A 19,236-nucleotide genomic window follows, 5' to 3' on the forward strand; every position below is an offset into this window, starting at 1 on the left:
ATATGAAGCGCCATATGATGACGAAGTACTCATAAATATCATACGTAGCTATCTATACTCCACATGCCGGATGTTACAGTTTGCGTCATTCACCACCAAAATGGCGTTGCGTATGCTTTGCTCCTCTGTGCTGCGAACGGGCACAGATATAGGGGTCAGCAATGCCAGGACATTTGGAACTGCAGGTACGATGTTATTGTGGACAGATTTATGGTTCCAAATTCAGGAATTATTAGAATGGCGAGCCTCTCGCAAGCGAATACCGAAAGGAAGATTGCAGATCATAGCTACGTTAGCTAGCTGGCTAGTGGCTACTCCCTGCGTATGCCTTATAACGTTACTTGCATATCATATTTATTCTGGTAATATGTGTTTGTGATTTTCAGCCATTTTATGCCGACGGTCTGCTCCATTGGGACCAATGCCAAATGAGGACATAGACTTCAAAAACTTGGAATCACTCGAAAAGTATCGCAGTTACACACGCTACCTCAAGAAAGCAGAGGAGGCGAAGAACACACCTGCCTGGTGGAAGACCTACAGACAGTATCAGGAGCAAGAGGACCCTGGGCATGGTGCGCAGTATTTTCTTATACACTGACACAATAACGTTACCTAATGTGCCCTCCTACAGTATGTTTACTTTCGGCCTCTGCCAAGAGGTCTGGACCTCGCTTTATCACAGTGGTGGTAGTGCACTTGTCCTGCATCTGCAGCTAAGTTACTGGTTCAAGTAGTGTTATCAGCCCAGTTTTTAGAAGATTTGAAGTATAAAGATGAATGTCAACTGACACAGAAGACATTTCAACCCTTTATTGTCTGGCATGCTCAGTTTTCTCTCCTGTATGTCATTCTGGTCCAGATGTGGAGCGAGCCAACATTGGGCTGCCACATTGTCGGCCCTCCAGGGTGAAGGAAGCGAGGGAGCGGAAGAGGGTGGTGAAGGAGAACAGACGTAGTATAGAGCTGGAGAGAGCCATGCGTCTGCGCACCTGTAAGTTCCCCCAGCTTGGCCTGATATTTTTGAATACCATACAGAAACCAGACATATTAGCTTAATTTCAAAGACTAACGGGTCATCTTGATCTAATATGGATGTTGTTTTTCCAGTTAAGGTCTCCCTGGATCGGGTGCAGGCAGGCTGGGAGGAGACGAGCGGCCCGTACCATGTCCAGAGGCTAGCGGATCACTATGGGATCTTCAAGGATCTGTTCCCCATGGCCTACTTCTACCCCCGCTTCACACTGTGTGTCAGCTACGGCCAGGATAGCCCAGCACAAGTACATTATGGGAACCACTTGACCCCCACAGAGGTAAGAGAAACAGATCGTAGGTGGATGCTGTAGTTTTCAGAACCGATTTACTGAACCGATGCAACCTTTGTTTTGCCCCCAGAATCCTGCATATCAAATGTATTTATATAGCCCTTCTTACATTAGATGATATCTCAAAGTGCTGTACAGAAACCTAGCCTAAAACCCCCAAACAGCAAGCAATGCAGGTGTAGAACACGGTGTCTAGGAAAAACTCCCTAGAAAGGCCAGAACCTAGGAAGAAACCTAGAGAGGAACCATTCTGAGGGGCGGCCAGTCCTCTTCTGGCTGTGCCAGGTGGAGATTATAACAGAACATGGCCAAGATGTTCAAATTTTCATAAATGACTAGCATGGTCAAATAATAGTAATCACAGTAGTTGTCGATGGTGCAGCAAGTCACCTCAGGAGTAAATGTCAGTTGTCTTTTTATAGCCGATCATTAAGACTATCTCTACCACTCCTGCTGTCTCTAGAGAGTTGAAAACAGCAGGTCTGGGACAGGTAGCACTTCTGGTGAACAGGTCGGGGTTCCATAGACCCAGGCAGAACAGTTGAAACTGGAGCAGCAGCATGACCAGGTGGACTGGGGACAGCAAGGAGTCATCATGCCAGGTAGTCCTGAGGCATGGTCCTAGGGCTTAGGTCCTCTGAGAGAAGAAAGAAAGAGAGAATTAGAGAGAGCATATATAAATTCACACAGGACACTAAATAAGACAGGAGAAGTACTCCAGATATAATAAACTTACCCTAGCCCCCTGACACAAACTACTGCAGCATAAATACTGGAGGCTGAGACAGGAGGGGTCAGGAGACACTGTTGCCCCATCCGATTATACCCCCAGACAGGGCCAAACAGGAAGGATATAACCTTACCCACATTGCCAAAGCACAGCCCCCACACCACTAGAGGAATATCTTCAACCACCAACTTACCATCCTGAGACAAGTCCGAGTATAGCCCACAAAGATCTCCGCCACGGCACACCCCAAGGGGGGGCGCCAACCCATATGTCTATGTATTCTCCTATTTCACCTCCTCGCCTCTGTGTTTAACAGGCTGCTGTGGCACCTCAGGTCAGTTTTGAGGCAGAGGAGGGCTCCATATGGACACTGCTGCTCACCAGCCCAGGTCAGACACACACACCATCAGAAAATACCAAGAATTGTATAATTCAGTTCTTAACATGTCCACATGGTGGCACTGTATCATTAAAGAAACATTTACTGCATGTTTTGTGTGTAAACCAATGATTTCTTTGTTTCAGATGAGCATCTGCTGGACAGTGAAGGGGAGTATGTGCACTGGCTGGTGTGAGTATTGCAGTAATGATAATTGTATTGTGCTTTTTGTCAAACTTGTAAGTGGTTTAAATAGTCTGGGGGTTGCCTACTCCTTCAACCATCAATACAATGATGATGATTAAAAAACACATGTTTTTTTATATATAAATGTAACCTTTATTTAACTAGGCTGATGATGACCCTTTTTAAATCTGTTTTTAATTGATGATGATGAGCTCTGTTACCATCAGAACATTTTTACACCTCTAATTTCAAATGACAATGATCACAAATTGGTTGCCAAAAAAAAGTGAGTCATTGACGTCCTCTCTTTGTTTCCAGTGGGAACATCCCAGGTGGGGCTGTGACCTCAGGAGAGGAGCTGTGTCCATACCTGGCCCCGATCCCTGCTAAGGGCACTGGCTTTCACCGCTATGTTTACATCCTGTTCAGACAGGAAGAAACCATCGACTTCCATGAAGACATCCGACCGCTGCCGTGGTGAGGAACAGGACATACACAAGTGTCACTCGCGCTCCATGACATCAATCATCAATCCATTCATTCCATAGGGTACCCAAACAGACGAACACACATAGTAACATGCCCCTCCCCCCTGTTCCCCAAGTGTGTCTCTGTCAGAGCGGAGCTTTAAGACGGTAGAGTTCTACAGGAAGCATCAGGACAGCATGACTCCAGCAGGCCTCTCCTTCTTCCAGAGTCAGTGGGACCAGTCTGTTACCCACACTTTCCATAACATATTAGGTAAGTGCACAAAAGTTTTATTAGTTTGGCTGAACCTTTGGGAATGTTGCCAGCAATTTGATGTGTGCACATGTACACTGAACAAAAATGTATAAAAGCAACGTGCACCAATTTCAAAGATTTTACTGTGTTACAGTTCATATAAGGAAATCGGTCAATGTAAATAAATTCATTAGGCCCTAATCTAGGGATTTCACATGACTGGGAAGTGGCGCAGCCATGGGCGGGCCTGGGAGGGCATAGGTCCACCCACTTGGCTAATCAGCCAATTCCAGTAAGTTTTTCACCACATAAGGACAGAAATACTCCTCGGTATCATCAGCTGTCTGGGTGGCGGGTCTCGGACGATTCCGCAGGTGAAGAAGCCGGATGTGGAGGTCCTGGGCTGGCGTGGTTACACGCGGTCTGTGGTTGTGAGGCCAGTTGGACATGCTGCCAAATTCTCTAAAACTACGTTGGAGATGGCTTATGGTAGAGAAATTAACATTAAATTCTCTGTCAACAGCTCTGGTGGACATTCCTGCAATTGCACACTCCCTCAACTTGAGACATGTGTGGCATTGTGTTGTGTGACAACACTGCACATTTTAGTGGCCTTTTATTGGCCCCAGCGCAAGGTGCACCTGTGTAATGAGCGTGTTGTTTAATCAGCTTCTTGATATACCAAAGGAGAAATGCTTACCAACAGGGATACAAACACATTTCTGGGAACTTTTATTTCAGCTCATGAAACCAATACTTTACATGTTGCGTTTTATATTTTTGTTCAGTATACTTTGGCACACACTCATTGCAATGTGTGTGCTGTGGCATCTTGTCTCTATTGCAGTTCAGCGATTGCAGACATGTCTCTTTACAAGAAAATCGTGGACCTTGAGTTATACTCTTTCTGGGAACGCTTTAGTGTGTGGATTTAATTGTGTGATTGATTTTGTGATAAGTGTCCATAGACTACAGTATCTGAAGGAAGAACCCGCCCGTCCTCTCTTATCCTGAGAGGTGACATCATCGGCTATAATGTTGTAATGGATCTGATTGCCTTCCAGAGGAAGTCAACATGGGGCTTTTTCAACATTGCAGCCGACAGTGCAGACAACTGCTGCGGACTGACTGTCAGTGACCATTTAGCCACTATTCACCATGGAATTAATGCTCTCCTACACTAGGCCATGTTTGAGAGCAGGACATTATGTTTTTATGGGTAAATTGTGACTGACTGATCTATGGACAATATTGAGCAGTTATTTATGATGCAAGGTGATTTATAGATCAGTCAGTCTTGACTCCTCATTTAAGTTGGCTGCAATGTGGAACGGATCGATCGTCTTTTCTCTTAGGGGGTCGTCGGGGTGGACTGACATGAGATTCACCCATCCTCTCTCTCTTGGTCCCTCAGACATGAAAGAGCCCGTGTTTGAGTTTGAGCGGCCTCCTGTGTACCACCCTCCTCAGGTGAAGTACCCTCATGGACAGCCCCTACGGTACCTGGACAGGTACAGAGACGGACAGGAGCACACCTACGGAATCTACTGATGTGTGCAATCTGGATGGACACACACAGTCCAATTATGGTTGATGTTAATATAATAAAGCATTTTTTTTCTATGAAATGTATTTGTCTAGATGCTCTCTTGTGCACTTTTGACTTGCTTCTGCCTGAATTCTCTCCTTTTTTAAAAGAGAAAATAGTTATTTTTAAACCAGCTGGGAACTGTTGCCAGTGTGGTAATACTGATGATTTGTCGCTCCAGATGGTTGTTTACATGGCAGGTTAGCCGAGTTGGGTCAGGTTACTTTCTAAATTTTATTCCGTTACTAGGAACCTGTCCCAAATTGTAATCGGTAACTTTACCTTACAGAGTTTGAGTAATCCAAGTTCTCTGATTACATTCCGTTACTTTTAGATGACTTTCCCCTTAAGAGACATTAGAAGAAGACAATGTATGTCACCAATAGAATGACATCTATTGCAGATCTATTGCAGATCTATTGCAGATCTATTGCAGGATAAATCAATGTTAACGTTTACATAGCTGGCCATACATATATGTTACATTTAACTTTATGGGTTGGTTATGAAGGCTTCTTCTAACCCATCGCTATCTACTACATATAATAATACGATTAAATTATATCTTTACATTAATAACCAAAGTCTATCATAATTCCATTCATTTCAATAAATGTTATACCCCTTGATCTCCAAGAATAGGACTTTGAAATATGGCAGTATACATTAGCCAAATTGTTTAACCTGAGCATGACTCCAAAACTAAGGACTTATTAGCCAGCCCTACTTTGTTTTTTTATGATATTGTCACGGAGGACTGATTGGGCTCATTGATTCGAGTTGGAAAAAATATGCTGCGCTCATGGAATGGCATGCTTTGAGCACTACTGAAAAGTGCTATTTACATGTGAAAAATGAATGCCATATGCTACAGGCCTCTTGTTTACCTTTTAGTTGGTGACACTTTATCTTGATAATATGCAGCTGTTTAAAGGGCAAATTTACAGATGAAACAATAACAAAACGGGCGCTTCGCCTCTGTTCTGGTAAAAAGCTGAGGGAGGTGCCTAGAGAAATGTAACCACTCAGATTAATAGACAGAGCTATGGATGCGAGGACTGACCATCAATCATATCAAAATTATTTTAACCATGTTATGAGGCTATACAGTGTTTAAATGTACAATGTTTACAAACATTGGAGTAAAACAAGCTTACATTTGGGGTTTTGATGGGGTGTGACAGTTGAACTAAGCTCATGAGGCATTTATAACTGATATTCTCCAAGAATCAATAGATATACATATTTTTAAGTTTAAATATTGATGTAGCAACTACAGGTTTCCCCTTTTTAAGTCTATCAAAAGTGTGAGTTTGAGCATGTTTTATTTAACTAGGCAAGTCAGTTAAGAATAAATTCTTATTTTCAATGACGGCCTAGGAACAGTGGGTTAACTGCCTGTTCAGGGGCAGAACGACAGATTTGTACCTTATCAGCTCGGGGATTTGAACTTGCAACCTTCCGGTTACTAATCCAATGCTCTAACCACTAGGCTACCCTGCCGCCCCATGTGTCCATTAGGCCTATGGATTTATTTTTTATCAGCATGAATTAGATTGAGCAATAAAAGCCTCACTTTTATTCCACAGGCTTGGATCCACATTATCCAGCTGTTGCAAGAGCACATTTTTCACTGGCTGTCCACTGGTTTGGAAAACAATGACTGATAGGCAGCTCATGTTACATGCTAACCACACTGTTCGCGTCACAAAATAAATGTACACATGTTATCATTGTACCCACACTGCTCACGCAGCTCAGCGAGCGTCTGTGTGGCAAGGTGCTAAAATAGAAATAGGTTCTATTTGTGACGCTCGACACACTGCAAGTCCGGCCTCTCCCATATCCTCATTGGTTTTTAGTAGCATTTACCCACGTGGGTGATTGAAAGATGAACTGACATCCACACTCCAGTCGGTTGTAGTAATGCACCGTAAGGTTGTTTGCCAATAGCCATATAAAGTCCAAAGACGTAAGAAAGAAGCCTGAGTCCATTTGTGGTTTCACAGAGGGTGAAAAAAAGAGTTGGGTAACGTGGAATCGGTGAGGGTAACCAGAAGTGATCTAGTGATAATTGTGTTTCTGTTGGTCAGAGGGAGAAGATGCTCGGAGTAAAACAAATATGGGCAAGAAAAGTGAATTTTTTCATTCTCAAGAAAAGGGCACCAATGAAAGGTGTGATACCTGGGGTAGCAGATATAAACGTTGACCAGCTGAGGGGAAAGATGGCGAGAGTGGGGAAACAGAAGAGTCAATGTCTGTTCTTTTGAGTTTTGAAGTTGAGTCTTTGTCCGACAAAGTGAAGTTAGGATATATCAATTATCCTGTACTAGCTCATTAAGTGCCGAATACATTACGATGTTACAGGTGTCAAGCTTATGGGCATGTGGCAGCAGTGTGTAGAAGGGAGGATCCAAGCTGTGAGAAATGTGCAGAAGGGCATGAGACAAAGGAATGTGTAGCATTAGGGAAAGTAGTGGAATGTGTTAATTGTAAGGGTGCCCATGGGGCTGGGGATCAGACATGATCCGTGTCAGAGAGGCAGGTTGAGGTTTCCAGGGTTAGAGTAGTGCAGACGTTGTCATATGCTGAGGCAGTGAAGAAAGTAGAGGAAGATGGGGAGGAGTGGTGAGAGTAGTAGAGATATACCAGTACAGAGGGAGAGGCCAAAAAGTGATATAAGTTTCAGTAAGATTGGATTTTTAGCATTTATAACAATGGTTATCAAATATACTGCAGGGATGAAACATACATCTCAGAAAATTGAGGTTGTGGTGGCAGCTGCATTTGGTGAGGTATTTGGGTGTGTGAGACTTGACATCAGAAGAGTTACAGGATGTGTTAAGTGGTGCTGTCCCATCCTGTCAGGGTGATGGCATGAGGTAGAAATAAATACATTTAATTAGTGGAGTAGGCTGGTGCTCATTTTATTTGATATCATTTTTGAAATTAGTGCGTAATATTAGAGGTGTGGCAGGTAACCTAGTGGTTAGAGCATTGGGCTAGTAACCGAAAGGTTGCTATGTTTACATCCTGTTCAGACAGGAAGAAACCATCGACTTCCATGAAGACATCCGACCGCTGCCGTGGTGAGGAACAGGACATACACAAGTGTCACTCGCGCTCCATGACATCAATCATCAATCCATTCATTCCATAGGGTACCCAAACAGACGAACACACATAGTAACATGCCCCTCCCCCCTGTTCCCCAAGTGTGTCTCTGTCTGAGCGGAGCTTTAAGACGGTAGAGTTCTACAGGAAGCATCAGGACAGCATGACTCCAGCAGGCCTCTCCTTCTTCCAGAGTCAGTGGGACCAGTCTGTTACCCACACTTTCCATAACATATTAGGTAAGTGCACAAAAATTGTATTGGTTTGGCTGAACCTTTGGGAATGTTGCCGGCAATTTGATGTGTGCACATGTACACTGAACAAAAATGTATAAAAGCAACGTGCACCAATTTCAATGAGTTTACTGTGTTACAGTTCATATAAGGAAATCGGTCAATTGAAATAAATTCATTAGGCCCTAATGACTGGGAAGTGGCGCAGCCATGGGTGGGCCTGGGAGGGCATAGGTCCACCCACTTGGCTAATCAGCCAATTCGAGTAAGTTTTTCACCACATAAGGACAGAAATACTCCTCGGTATCATCAGCTGTCTGGGTGGCGGGTCTCGGACGATTCCGCAGGTGAAGAAGCCGGATGTGGAGATCCTGGGCTGGTATGGTTACACGCGGTCTGTGGTTGTGAGGCCAGTTGGACATGCTGCCAAATTCTCTAAAACTACGTTGGAGGTGGCTTAAGGTAGAGAAATTAACATTCAATTCTCTGTCAACAGCTCTGGTGGACATTCCTGCAATTGCACACTCCCTCAACTTGAGACATGTGTGGCATTGTGTTGTGTGACAACACTGCACATTTTAGTGGCCTTTTATTGGCCCCAGCGCAAGGTGCACCTGTGTAATGAGCGTGTTGTTTAATCAGCTTCTTGATATACCAAAGGAGAAATGCTTACCAACAGGGATACAAACACATTTCTGGGAACTTTTATTTCAGCTCATGAAACCAATACTTTACATGTTGCGTTTTATATTTTTGTTCAGTATACTTTGGCACACACTCATTGCAATGTGTGTGCTGTGGCATCTTGTCTCTATTGCAGTTCAGCGATTGCAGACATGTCTCTTTACAAGAAAATCGTGGACCTTGAGTTATACTCTTTCTGGGAACGCTTTAGTGTGTGGATTTAATTGTGTGATTGATTTTGTGATAAGTGTCCATAGACTACAGTATCTGAAGGAAGAACCCGCCCGTCCTCTCTTATCCTGAGAGGTGACATCATCGGCTATAATGTTGTAATGGATCTGATTGCCTTCCAGAGGAAGTCAACATGGGGCTTTTTCAACATTGCAGCCGACAGTGCAGACAACTGCTGCGGACTGACTGTCAGTGACCATTTAGCCACTATTCACCATGGAATTAATGCTCTCCTACACTAGGCCATGTTTGAGAGCAGGACATTATGTTTTTATGGGTAAATTGTGACTGACTGATCTATGGACAATATTGAGCAGTTATTTATGATGCAAGGTGATTTATAGATCAGTCAGTCTTGACTCCTCATTTAAGTTGGCTGCAATGTGGAACGGATCGATCGTCTTTTCTCTTAGGGGGTCGTCGGGGTGGACTGACATGAGATTCACCCATCCTCTCTCTCTTGGTCCCTCAGACATGAAAGAGCCCGTGTTTGAGTTTGAGCGGCCTCCTGTGTACCACCCTCCTCAGGTGAAGTACCCTCATGGACAGCCCCTACGGTACCTGGACAGGTACAGAGACGGACAGGAGCACACCTACGGAATCTACTGATGTGTGCAATCTGGATGGACACACACAGTCCAATTATGGTTGATGTTAATATAATAAAGCATTTTTTTTCTATGAAATGTATTTGTCTAGATGCTCTCTTGTGCACTTTTGACTTGCTTCTGCCTGAATTCTCTCCTTTTTTAAAAGAGAAAATAGTTATTTTTAAACCAGCTGGGAACTGTTGCCAGTGTGGTAATACTGATGATTTGTCGCTCCAGATGGTTGTTTACATGGCAGGTTAGCCGAGTTGGGTCAGGTTACTTTCTAAATTTTATTCCGTTACTAGGAACCTGTCCCAAATTGTAATCGGTAACTTTACCTTACAGAGTTTGAGTAATCCAAGTTCTCTGATTACATTCCGTTACTTTTAGATGACTTTCCCCTTAAGAGACATTAGAAGAAGACAATGTATGTCACCAATAGAATGACATCTATTGCAGATCTATTGCAGATCTATTGCAGATCTATTGCAGGATAAATCAATGTTAACGTTTACATAGCTGGCCATACATATATGTTACATTTAACTTTATGGGTTGGTTATGAAGGCTTCTTCTAACCCATCGCTATCTACTACATATAATAATACGATTAAATTATATCTTTACATTAATAACCAAAGTCTATCATAATTCCATTCATTTCAATAAATGTTATACCCCTTGATCTCCAAGAATAGGACTTTGAAATATGGCAGTATACATTAGCCAAATTGTTTAACCTGAGCATGACTCCAAAACTAAGGACTTATTAGCCAGCCCTACTTTGTTTTTTTATGATATTGTCACGGAGGACTGATTGGGCTCATTGATTCGAGTTGGAAAAAATATGCTGCGCTCATGGAATGGCATGCTTTGAGCACTACTGAAAAGTGCTATTTACATGTGAAAAATGAATGCCATATGCTACAGGCCTCTTGTTTACCTTTTAGTTGGTGACACTTTATCTTGATAATATGCAGCTGTTTAAAGGGCAAATTTACAGATGAAACAATAACAAAACGGGCGCTTCGCCTCTGTTCTGGTAAAAAGCTGAGGGAGGTGCCTAGAGAAATGTAACCACTCAGATTAATAGACAGAGCTATGGATGCGAGGACTGACCATCAATCATATCAAAATTATTTTAACCATGTTATGAGGCTATACAGTGTTTAAATGTACAATGTTTACAAACATTGGAGTAAAACAAGCTTACATTTGGGGTTTTGATGGGGTGTGACAGTTGAACTAAGCTCATGAGGCATTTATAACTGATATTCTCCAAGAATCAATAGATATACATATTTTTAAGTTTAAATATTGATGTAGCAACTACAGGTTTCCCCTTTTTAAGTCTATCAAAAGTGTGAGTTTGAGCATGTTTTATTTAACTAGGCAAGTCAGTTAAGAATAAATTCTTATTTTCAATGACGGCCTAGGAACAGTGGGTTAACTGCCTGTTCAGGGGCAGAACGACAGATTTGTACCTTATCAGCTCGGGGATTTGAACTTGCAACCTTCCGGTTACTAATCCAATGCTCTAACCACTAGGCTACCCTGCCGCCCCATGTGTCCATTAGGCCTATGGATTTATTTTTTATCAGCATGAATTAGATTGAGCAATAAAAGCCTCACTTTTATTCCACAGGCTTGGATCCACATTATCCAGCTGTTGCAAGAGCACATTTTTCACTGGCTGTCCACTGGTTTGGAAAACAATGACTGATAGGCAGCTCATGTTACATGCTAACCACACTGTTCGCGTCACAAAATAAATGTACACATGTTATCATTGTACCCACACTGCTCACGCAGCTCAGCGAGCGTCTGTGTGGCAAGGTGCTAAAATAGAAATAGGTTCTATTTGTGACGCTCGACACACTGCAAGTCCGGCCTCTCCCATATCCTCATTGGTTTTTAGTAGCATTTACCCACGTGGGTGATTGAAAGATGAACTGACATCCACACTCCAGTCGGTTGTAGTAATGCACCGTAAGGTTGTTTGCCAATAGCCATATAAAGTCCAAAGACGTAAGAAAGAAGCCTGAGTCCATTTGTGGTTTCACAGAGGGTGAAAAAAAGAGTTGGGTAACGTGGAATCGGTGAGGGTAACCAGAAGTGATCTAGTGATAATTGTGTTTCTGTTGGTCAGAGGGAGAAGATGCTCGGAGTAAAACAAATATGGGCAAGAAAAGTGAATTTTTTCATTCTCAAGAAAAGGGCACCAATGAAAGGTGTGATACCTGGGGTAGCAGATATAAACGTTGACCAGCTGAGGGGAAAGATGGCGAGAGTGGGGAAACAGAAGAGTCAATGTCTGTTCTTTTGAGTTTTGAAGTTGAGTCTTTGTCCGACAAAGTGAAGTTAGGATATATCAATTATCCTGTACTAGCTCATTAAGTGCCGAATACATTACGATGTTACAGGTGTCAAGCTTATGGGCATGTGGCAGCAGTGTGTAGAAGGGAGGATCCAAGCTGTGAGAAATGTGCAGAAGGGCATGAGACAAAGGAATGTGTAGCATTAGGGAAAGTAGTGGAATGTGTTAATTGTAAGGGTGCCCATGGGGCTGGGGATCAGACATGATCCGTGTCAGAGAGGCAGGTTGAGGTTTCCAGGGTTAGAGTAGTGCAGACGTTGTCATATGCTGAGGCAGTGAAGAAAGTAGAGGAAGATGGGGAGGAGTGGTGAGAGTAGTAGAGATATACCAGTACAGAGGGAGAGGCCAAAAAGTGATATAAGTTTCAGTAAGATTGGATTTTTAGCATTTATAACAATGGTTATCAAATATACTGCAGGGATGAAACATACATCTCAGAAAATTGAGGTTGTGGTGGCAGCTGCATTTGGTGAGGTATTTGGGTGTGTGAGACTTGACATCAGAAGAGTTACAGGATGTGTTAAGTGGTGCTGTCCCATCCTGTCAGGGTGATGGCATGAGGTAGAAATAAATACATTTAATTAGTGGAGTAGGCTGGTGCTCATTTTATTTGATATCATTTTTGAAATTAGTGCGTAATATTAGAGGTGTGGCAGGTAACCTAGTGGTTAGAGCATTGGGCTAGTAACCGAAAGGTTGCTATGTTTACATCCTGTTCAGACAGGAAGAAACCATCGACTTCCATGAAGACATCCGACCGCTGCCGTGGTGAGGAACAGGACATACACAAGTGTCACTCGCGCTCCATGACATCAATCATCAATCCATTCATTCCATAGGGTACCCAAACAGACGAACACACATAGTAACATGCCCCTCCCCCCTGTTCCCCAAGTGTGTCTCTGTCTGAGCGGAGCTTTAAGACGGTAGAGTTCTACAGGAAGCATCAGGACAGCATGACTCCAGCAGGCCTCTCCTTCTTCCAGAGTCAGTGGGACCAGTCTGTTACCCACACTTTCCATAACATATTAGGTAAGTGCACAAAAATTGTATTGGTTTGGCTGAACCTTTGGGAATGTTGCCGGCAATTTGATGTGTGCACATGTACACTGAACAAAAATGTATAAAAGCAACGTGCACCAATTTCAATGAGTTTACTGTGTTACAGTTCATATAAGGAAATCGGTCAATTGAAATAAATTCATTAGGCCCTAATGACTGGGAAGTGGCGCAGCCATGGGTGGGCCTGGGAGGGCATAGGTCCACCCACTTGGCTAATCAGCCAATTCGAGTAAGTTTTTCACCACATAAGGACAGAAATACTCCTCGGTATCATCAGCTGTCTGGGTGGCGGGTCTCGGACGATTCCGCAGGTGAAGAAGCCGGATGTGGAGATCCTGGGCTGGTATGGTTACACGCGGTCTGTGGTTGTGAGGCCAGTTGGACATGCTGCCAAATTCTCTAAAACTACGTTGGAGGTGGCTTAAGGTAGAGAAATTAACATTCAATTCTCTGTCAACAGCTCTGGTGGACATTCCTGCAATTGCACACTCCCTCAACTTGAGACATGTGTGGCATTGTGTTGTGTGACAACACTGCACATTTTAGTGGCCTTTTATTGGCCCCAGCGCAAGGTGCACCTGTGTAATGAGCGTGTTGTTTAATCAGCTTCTTGATATACCAAAGGAGAAATGCTTACCAACAGGGATACAAACACATTTCTGGGAACTTTTATTTCAGCTCATGAAACCAATACTTTACATGTTGCGTTTTATATTTTTGTTCAGTATACTTTGGCACACACTCATTGCAATGTGTGTGCTGTGGCATCTTGTCTCTATTGCAGTTCAGCGATTGCAGACATGTCTCTTTACAAGAAAATCGTGGACCTTGAGTTATACTCTTTCTGGGAACGCTTTAGTGTGTGGATTTAATTGTGTGATTGATTTTGTGATAAGTGTCCATAGACTACAGTATCTGAAGGAAGAACCCGCCCGTCCTCTCTTATCCTGAGAGGTGACATCATCGGCTATAATGTTGTAATGGATCTGATTGCCTTCCAGAGGAAGTCAACATGGGGCTTTTTCAACATTGCAGCCGACAGTGCAGACAACTGCTGCGGACTGACTGTCAGTGACCATTTAGCCACTATTCACCATGGAATTAATGCTCTCCTACACTAGGCCATGTTTGAGAGCAGGACATTATGTTTTTATGGGTAAATTGTGACTGACTGATCTATGGACAATATTGAGCAGTTATTTATGATGCAAGGTGATTTATAGATCAGTCAGTCTTGACTCCTCATTTAAGTTGGCTGCAATGTGGAACGGATCGATCGTCTTTTCTCTTAGGGGGTCGTCGGGGTGGACTGACATGAGATTCACCCATCCTCTCTCTCTTGGTCCCTCAGACATGAAAGAGCCCGTGTTTGAGTTTGAGCGGCCTCCTGTGTACCACCCTCCTCAGGTGAAGTACCCTCATGGACAGCCCCTACGGTACCTGGACAGGTACAGAGACGGACAGGAGCACACCTACGGAATCTACTGATGTGTGCAATCTGGATGGACACACACAGTCCAATTATGGTTGATGTTAATATAATAAAGCATTTTTTTTCTATGAAATGTATTTGTCTAGATGCTCTCTTGTGCACTTTTGACTTGCTTCTGCCTGAATTCTCTCCTTTTTTAAAAGAGAAAATAGTTATTTTTAAACCAGCTGGGAACTGTTGCCAGTGTGGTAATACTGATGATTTGTCGCTCCAGATGGTTGTTTACATGGCAGGTTAGCCGAGTTGGGTCAGGTTACTTTCTAAATTTTATTCCGTTACTAGGAACCTGTCCCAAATTGTAATCGGTAACTTTACCTTACAGAGTTTGAGTAATCCAAGTTCTCTGATTACATTCCGTTACTTTTAGATGACTTTCCCCTTAAGAGACATTAGAAGAAGACAATGTATGTCACCAATAGAATGACATCTATTGCAGATCTATTGCAGATCTATTGCAGATCTATTGCAGATCTATTGCAGATCTATTGCAGGATAAATCAATGTTAACGTTTACATAGCTGGCCATACATATATGTTACATTTAACTTTATGGGTTGGTTATGAAGGCTTCTTCTAACCCATCGCTATCTACTACATATAATAATACGATTAAATTATATCTTTACATTAATAACCAAAGTCTATCATAATTCCATTCATTTCAATAAATGTTATACCCCTTGATCTCCAAGAATAGGACTTTGAAATATGGCAGTATACATTAGCCAAATTGTTTAACCTGAGCATGACTCCAAAACTAAGGACTTATTAGCCAGCCCTACTTTGTTTTTTTATGATATTGTCACGGAGGACTGATTGGGCTCATTGATTCGAGTTGGAAAAAATATGCTGCGCTCATGGAATGGCATGCTTTGAGCACTACTGAAAAGTGCTATTTACATGTGAAAAATGAATGCCAGAGCTCATGGAATGGCATGCTTTGAGCACTACTGAAAAGTGCTATTTACATGTGAAAAATGAATGCCATATGCTACAGGCCTCTTGTTTACCTTTTAGTTGGTGACACTTTATCTTGATAATATGCAGCTGTTTATAGGGCAAATTTACAGATGAAACAATAACAAAACGGGCGCTTCGCCTCTGTTCTGGTAAAAATCTGAGGGAGGTGCCTAGAGAAATGTAACCACTCAGATTAATAGACAGAGCTATGGATGCGAGGACTGACCATCAATCATATCAAAATTATTTTAACCATGTTATGAGGCTATACAGTGTTTAAATGTACAATGTTTACAAACATTGGAGTAAAACAAGCTTACATTTGGGGTTTTGATGGGGTGTGACAGTTGAACTAAGCTCATGAGGCATTTATAACTGATATTCTCCAAGAATCAATAGATATACATATTTTTAAGTTTAAATATTGATGTAGCAACTACAGGTTTCCCCTTTTTAAGTCTATCAAAAGTGTGAGTTTGAGCATGTTTTATTTAACTAGGCAAGTCAGTTAAGAATAAATTCATATTTTCAATGACGGCCTAGGAACAGTGGGTTAACTGCCTGTTCAGGGGCAGAACGACAGATTTGTACCTTATCAGCTCGGGGATTTGAACTTGCAACCTTCCGGTTACTAATCCAATGCTCTAACCACTAGGCTACCCTGCCGCCCCATGTGTCCATTAGGCCTATGGATTTATTTTTTATCAGCATGAATTAGATTGAGCAATAAAAGCCTCACTTTTATTCCACAGGCTTGGATCCACACTATCCAGCTGTTGCAAGAGCACATTTTTCACTGGCTGTCCACTGGTTTGGAAAACAATGACTGATAGGCAGCTCATGTTACATGCTAACCACACTGTTCGCGTCACAAAATAAATGTACACATGTTATCATTGTACCCACACTGCTCACGCAGCTCAGCGAGCGTCTGCGTGGCAAGGTGCTAAAATAGAAATAGGTTCTATTTGTGACGCTCGACACACTGCAAGTCCGGCCTCTCCCATATCCTCATTGGTTTTTAGTAGCATTTACCCACGTGGGTGATTGAAAGATGAACTGACATCCACACTCCAGTCGGTTGTAGTAATGCACCGTAAGGTTGTTTGCCAATAGCCATATAAAGTCCAAAGACGTAAGAAAGAAGCCTGAGTCCATTTGTGGTTTCACAGAGGGTGAAAAAAAGAGTTGGGTAACGTGGAATCGGTGAGGGTAACCAGAAGTGATCTAGTGATAATTGTGTTTCTGTTGGTCAGAGGGAGAAGATGCTCGGAGTAAAACAAATATGGGCAAGAAAAGTGAATTTTTTCATTCTCAAGAAAAGGGCACCAATGAAAGGTGTGATACCTGGGGTAGCAGATATAAACGTTGACCAGCTGAGGGGAAAGATGGCGAGAGCGGGGAAACAGAAGAGTCAATGTCTGTTCTTTTGAGTTTTGAAGTTGAGTCTTTGTCCGACAAAGTGAAGTTAGGATATATCAATTATCCTGTACTAGCTCATTAAGTGCCGAATACATTACGATGTTACAGGTGTCAAGCTTATGGGCATGTGGCAGCAGTGTGTAGAAGGGAGGATCCAAGCTGTGAGAAATGTGCAGAAGGGCATGAGACAAAGGAATGTGTAGCATTAGGGAAAGTAGTGGAATGTGTTAATTGTAAGGGTGCCCATGGGGCTGGGGATCAGACATGATCCGTGTCAGAGAGGCAGGTTGAGGTTTCCAGGGTTAGAGTAGTGCAGACGTTGTCATATGCTGAGGCAGTGAAGAAAGTAGAGGAAGATGGGGAGGAGTGGTGAGAGTAGTAGAGATATACCAGTACAGAGGGAGAGGCCAAAAAGTGATATAAGTTTCAGTAAGATTGGATTTTTAGCATTTATAACAATGGTTATCAAATATACTGCAGGGATGAAACATACATCTCAGAAAATTGAGGTTGTGGTGGCAGCTGCATTTGGTGAGGTATTTGGGTGTGTGAGACTTGACATCAGAAGAGTTACAGGATGTGTTAAGTGGTGCTGTCCCATCCTGTCAGGGTGATGGCATGAGGTAGAAATAAATACATTTAATTAGTGGAGTAGGCTGGTGCTCATTTTATTTGATATCATTTTTGAAATTAGTGCGTAATATTAGAGGTGTGGCAGGTAACCTAGTGGTTAGAGCATTGGGCTAGTAACCGAAAGGTTGCTATGTTTACATCCTGTTCAGACAGGAAGAAACCATCGACTTCCATGAAGACATCCGACCGCTGCCGTGGTGAGGAACAGGACATACACAAGTGTCACTCGCGCTCCATGACATCAATCATCAATCCATTCATTCCATAGGGTACTCAAACAGACGAACACACATAGTAACATGCCCCTCCCCCCTGTTCCCCAAGTGTGTCTCTGTCTGAGCGGAGCTTTAAGACGGTAGAGTTCTACAGGAAGCATCAGGACAGCATGACTCCAGCAGGCCTCTCCTTCTTCCAGAGTCAGTGGGACCAGTCTGTTACCCACACTTTCCATAACATATTAGGTAAGTGCACAAAAATTGTATTGGTTTGGCTGAACCTTTGGGAATGTTGCCGGCAATTTGATGTGTGCACATGTACACTGAACAAAAATGTATAAAAGCAACGTGCACCAATTTCAATGAGTTTACTGTGTTACAGTTCATATAAGGAAATCGGTCAATTGAAATAAATTCATTAGGCCCTAATGACTTGGAAGTGGCGCAGCCATGGGTGGGCCTGGGAGGGCATAGGTCCACTCACTTGGCTAATCAGCCAATTCGAGTAAGTTTTTCACCACATAAGGACAGAAATACTCCTCGGTATCATCAGCTGTCTGGGTGGCGGGTCTCGGACGATTCCGCAGGTGAAGAAGCCGGATGTGGAGATCCTGGGCTGGTATGGTTACACGCGGTCTGTGGTTGTGAGGCCAGTTGGACATGCTGCCAAATTCTCTAAAACTACGTTGGAGGTGGCTTAAGGTAGAGAAATTAACATTCAATTCTCTGTCAACAGCTCTGGTGGACATTCCTGCAATTGCACACTCCCTCAACTTGAGACATGTGTGGCATTGTGTTGTGTGACAACACTGCACATTTTAGTGGCCTTTTATTGGCCCCAGCGCAAGGTGCACCTGTGTAATGAGCGTGTTGTTTAATCAGCTTCTTGATATACCAAAGGAGAAATGCTTACCAACAGGGATACAAACACATTTCTGGGAACTTTTATTTCAGCTCATGAAACCAATACTTTACATGTTGCGTTTTATATTTTTGTTCAGTATACTTTGGCACACACTCATTGCAATGTGTGTGCTGCGGCATCTTGTCTCTATTGCAGTTCAGCGATTGCAGACATGTCTCTTTACAAGAAAATCGTGGACCTTGAGTTATACTCTTTCTGGGAACGCTTTAGTGTGTGGATTTAATTGTGTGATTGATTTTGTGATAAGTGTCCATAGACTACAGTATCTGAAGGAAGAACCCGCCCGTCCTCTCTTATCCTGAGAGGTGACATCATCGGCTATAATGTTGTAATGGATCTGATTGCCTTCCAGAGGAAGTCAACATGG

General features: G+C 42.9%; 1 protein-coding gene and 1 long non-coding RNA gene across 2 annotated transcripts; both read left to right on the forward strand.

Moving 5' to 3' along the window:
- The first annotated feature begins 66 nt into the window (after positions 1 to 66).
- LOC139367432 (large ribosomal subunit protein mL38-like) lies at positions 67 to 4,971 on the forward strand. The gene is made up of 9 exons (XM_071105637.1): positions 67 to 185; positions 387 to 575; positions 863 to 994; positions 1,111 to 1,313; positions 2,372 to 2,444; positions 2,581 to 2,626; positions 2,939 to 3,097; positions 3,225 to 3,361; positions 4,758 to 4,971. The coding sequence occupies exons 1-9, from the start codon at positions 71 to 73 to the stop codon at positions 4,892 to 4,894; spliced, it is 1,191 nt and encodes a 396-aa protein (XP_070961738.1). The 5' UTR covers positions 67 to 70; the 3' UTR covers positions 4,895 to 4,971.
- A 2,979-nt stretch (positions 4,972 to 7,950) lies between these two features.
- LOC139367433 (uncharacterized) lies at positions 7,951 to 9,856 on the forward strand. Its single transcript, XR_011626868.1, has 3 exons — positions 7,951 to 8,020; positions 8,148 to 8,284; positions 9,666 to 9,856. It is a non-coding gene; the product is annotated as an uncharacterized lncRNA (long non-coding RNA).
- Positions 9,857 to 19,236: the final 9,380 nt, after the last annotated feature.

This window comes from Oncorhynchus clarkii, chromosome 16 (genome assembly GCF_045791955.1).
Source record: "Oncorhynchus clarkii lewisi isolate Uvic-CL-2024 chromosome 16, UVic_Ocla_1.0, whole genome shotgun sequence".
Lineage (NCBI taxonomy): Eukaryota > Metazoa > Chordata > Actinopteri > Salmoniformes > Salmonidae > Oncorhynchus > Oncorhynchus clarkii.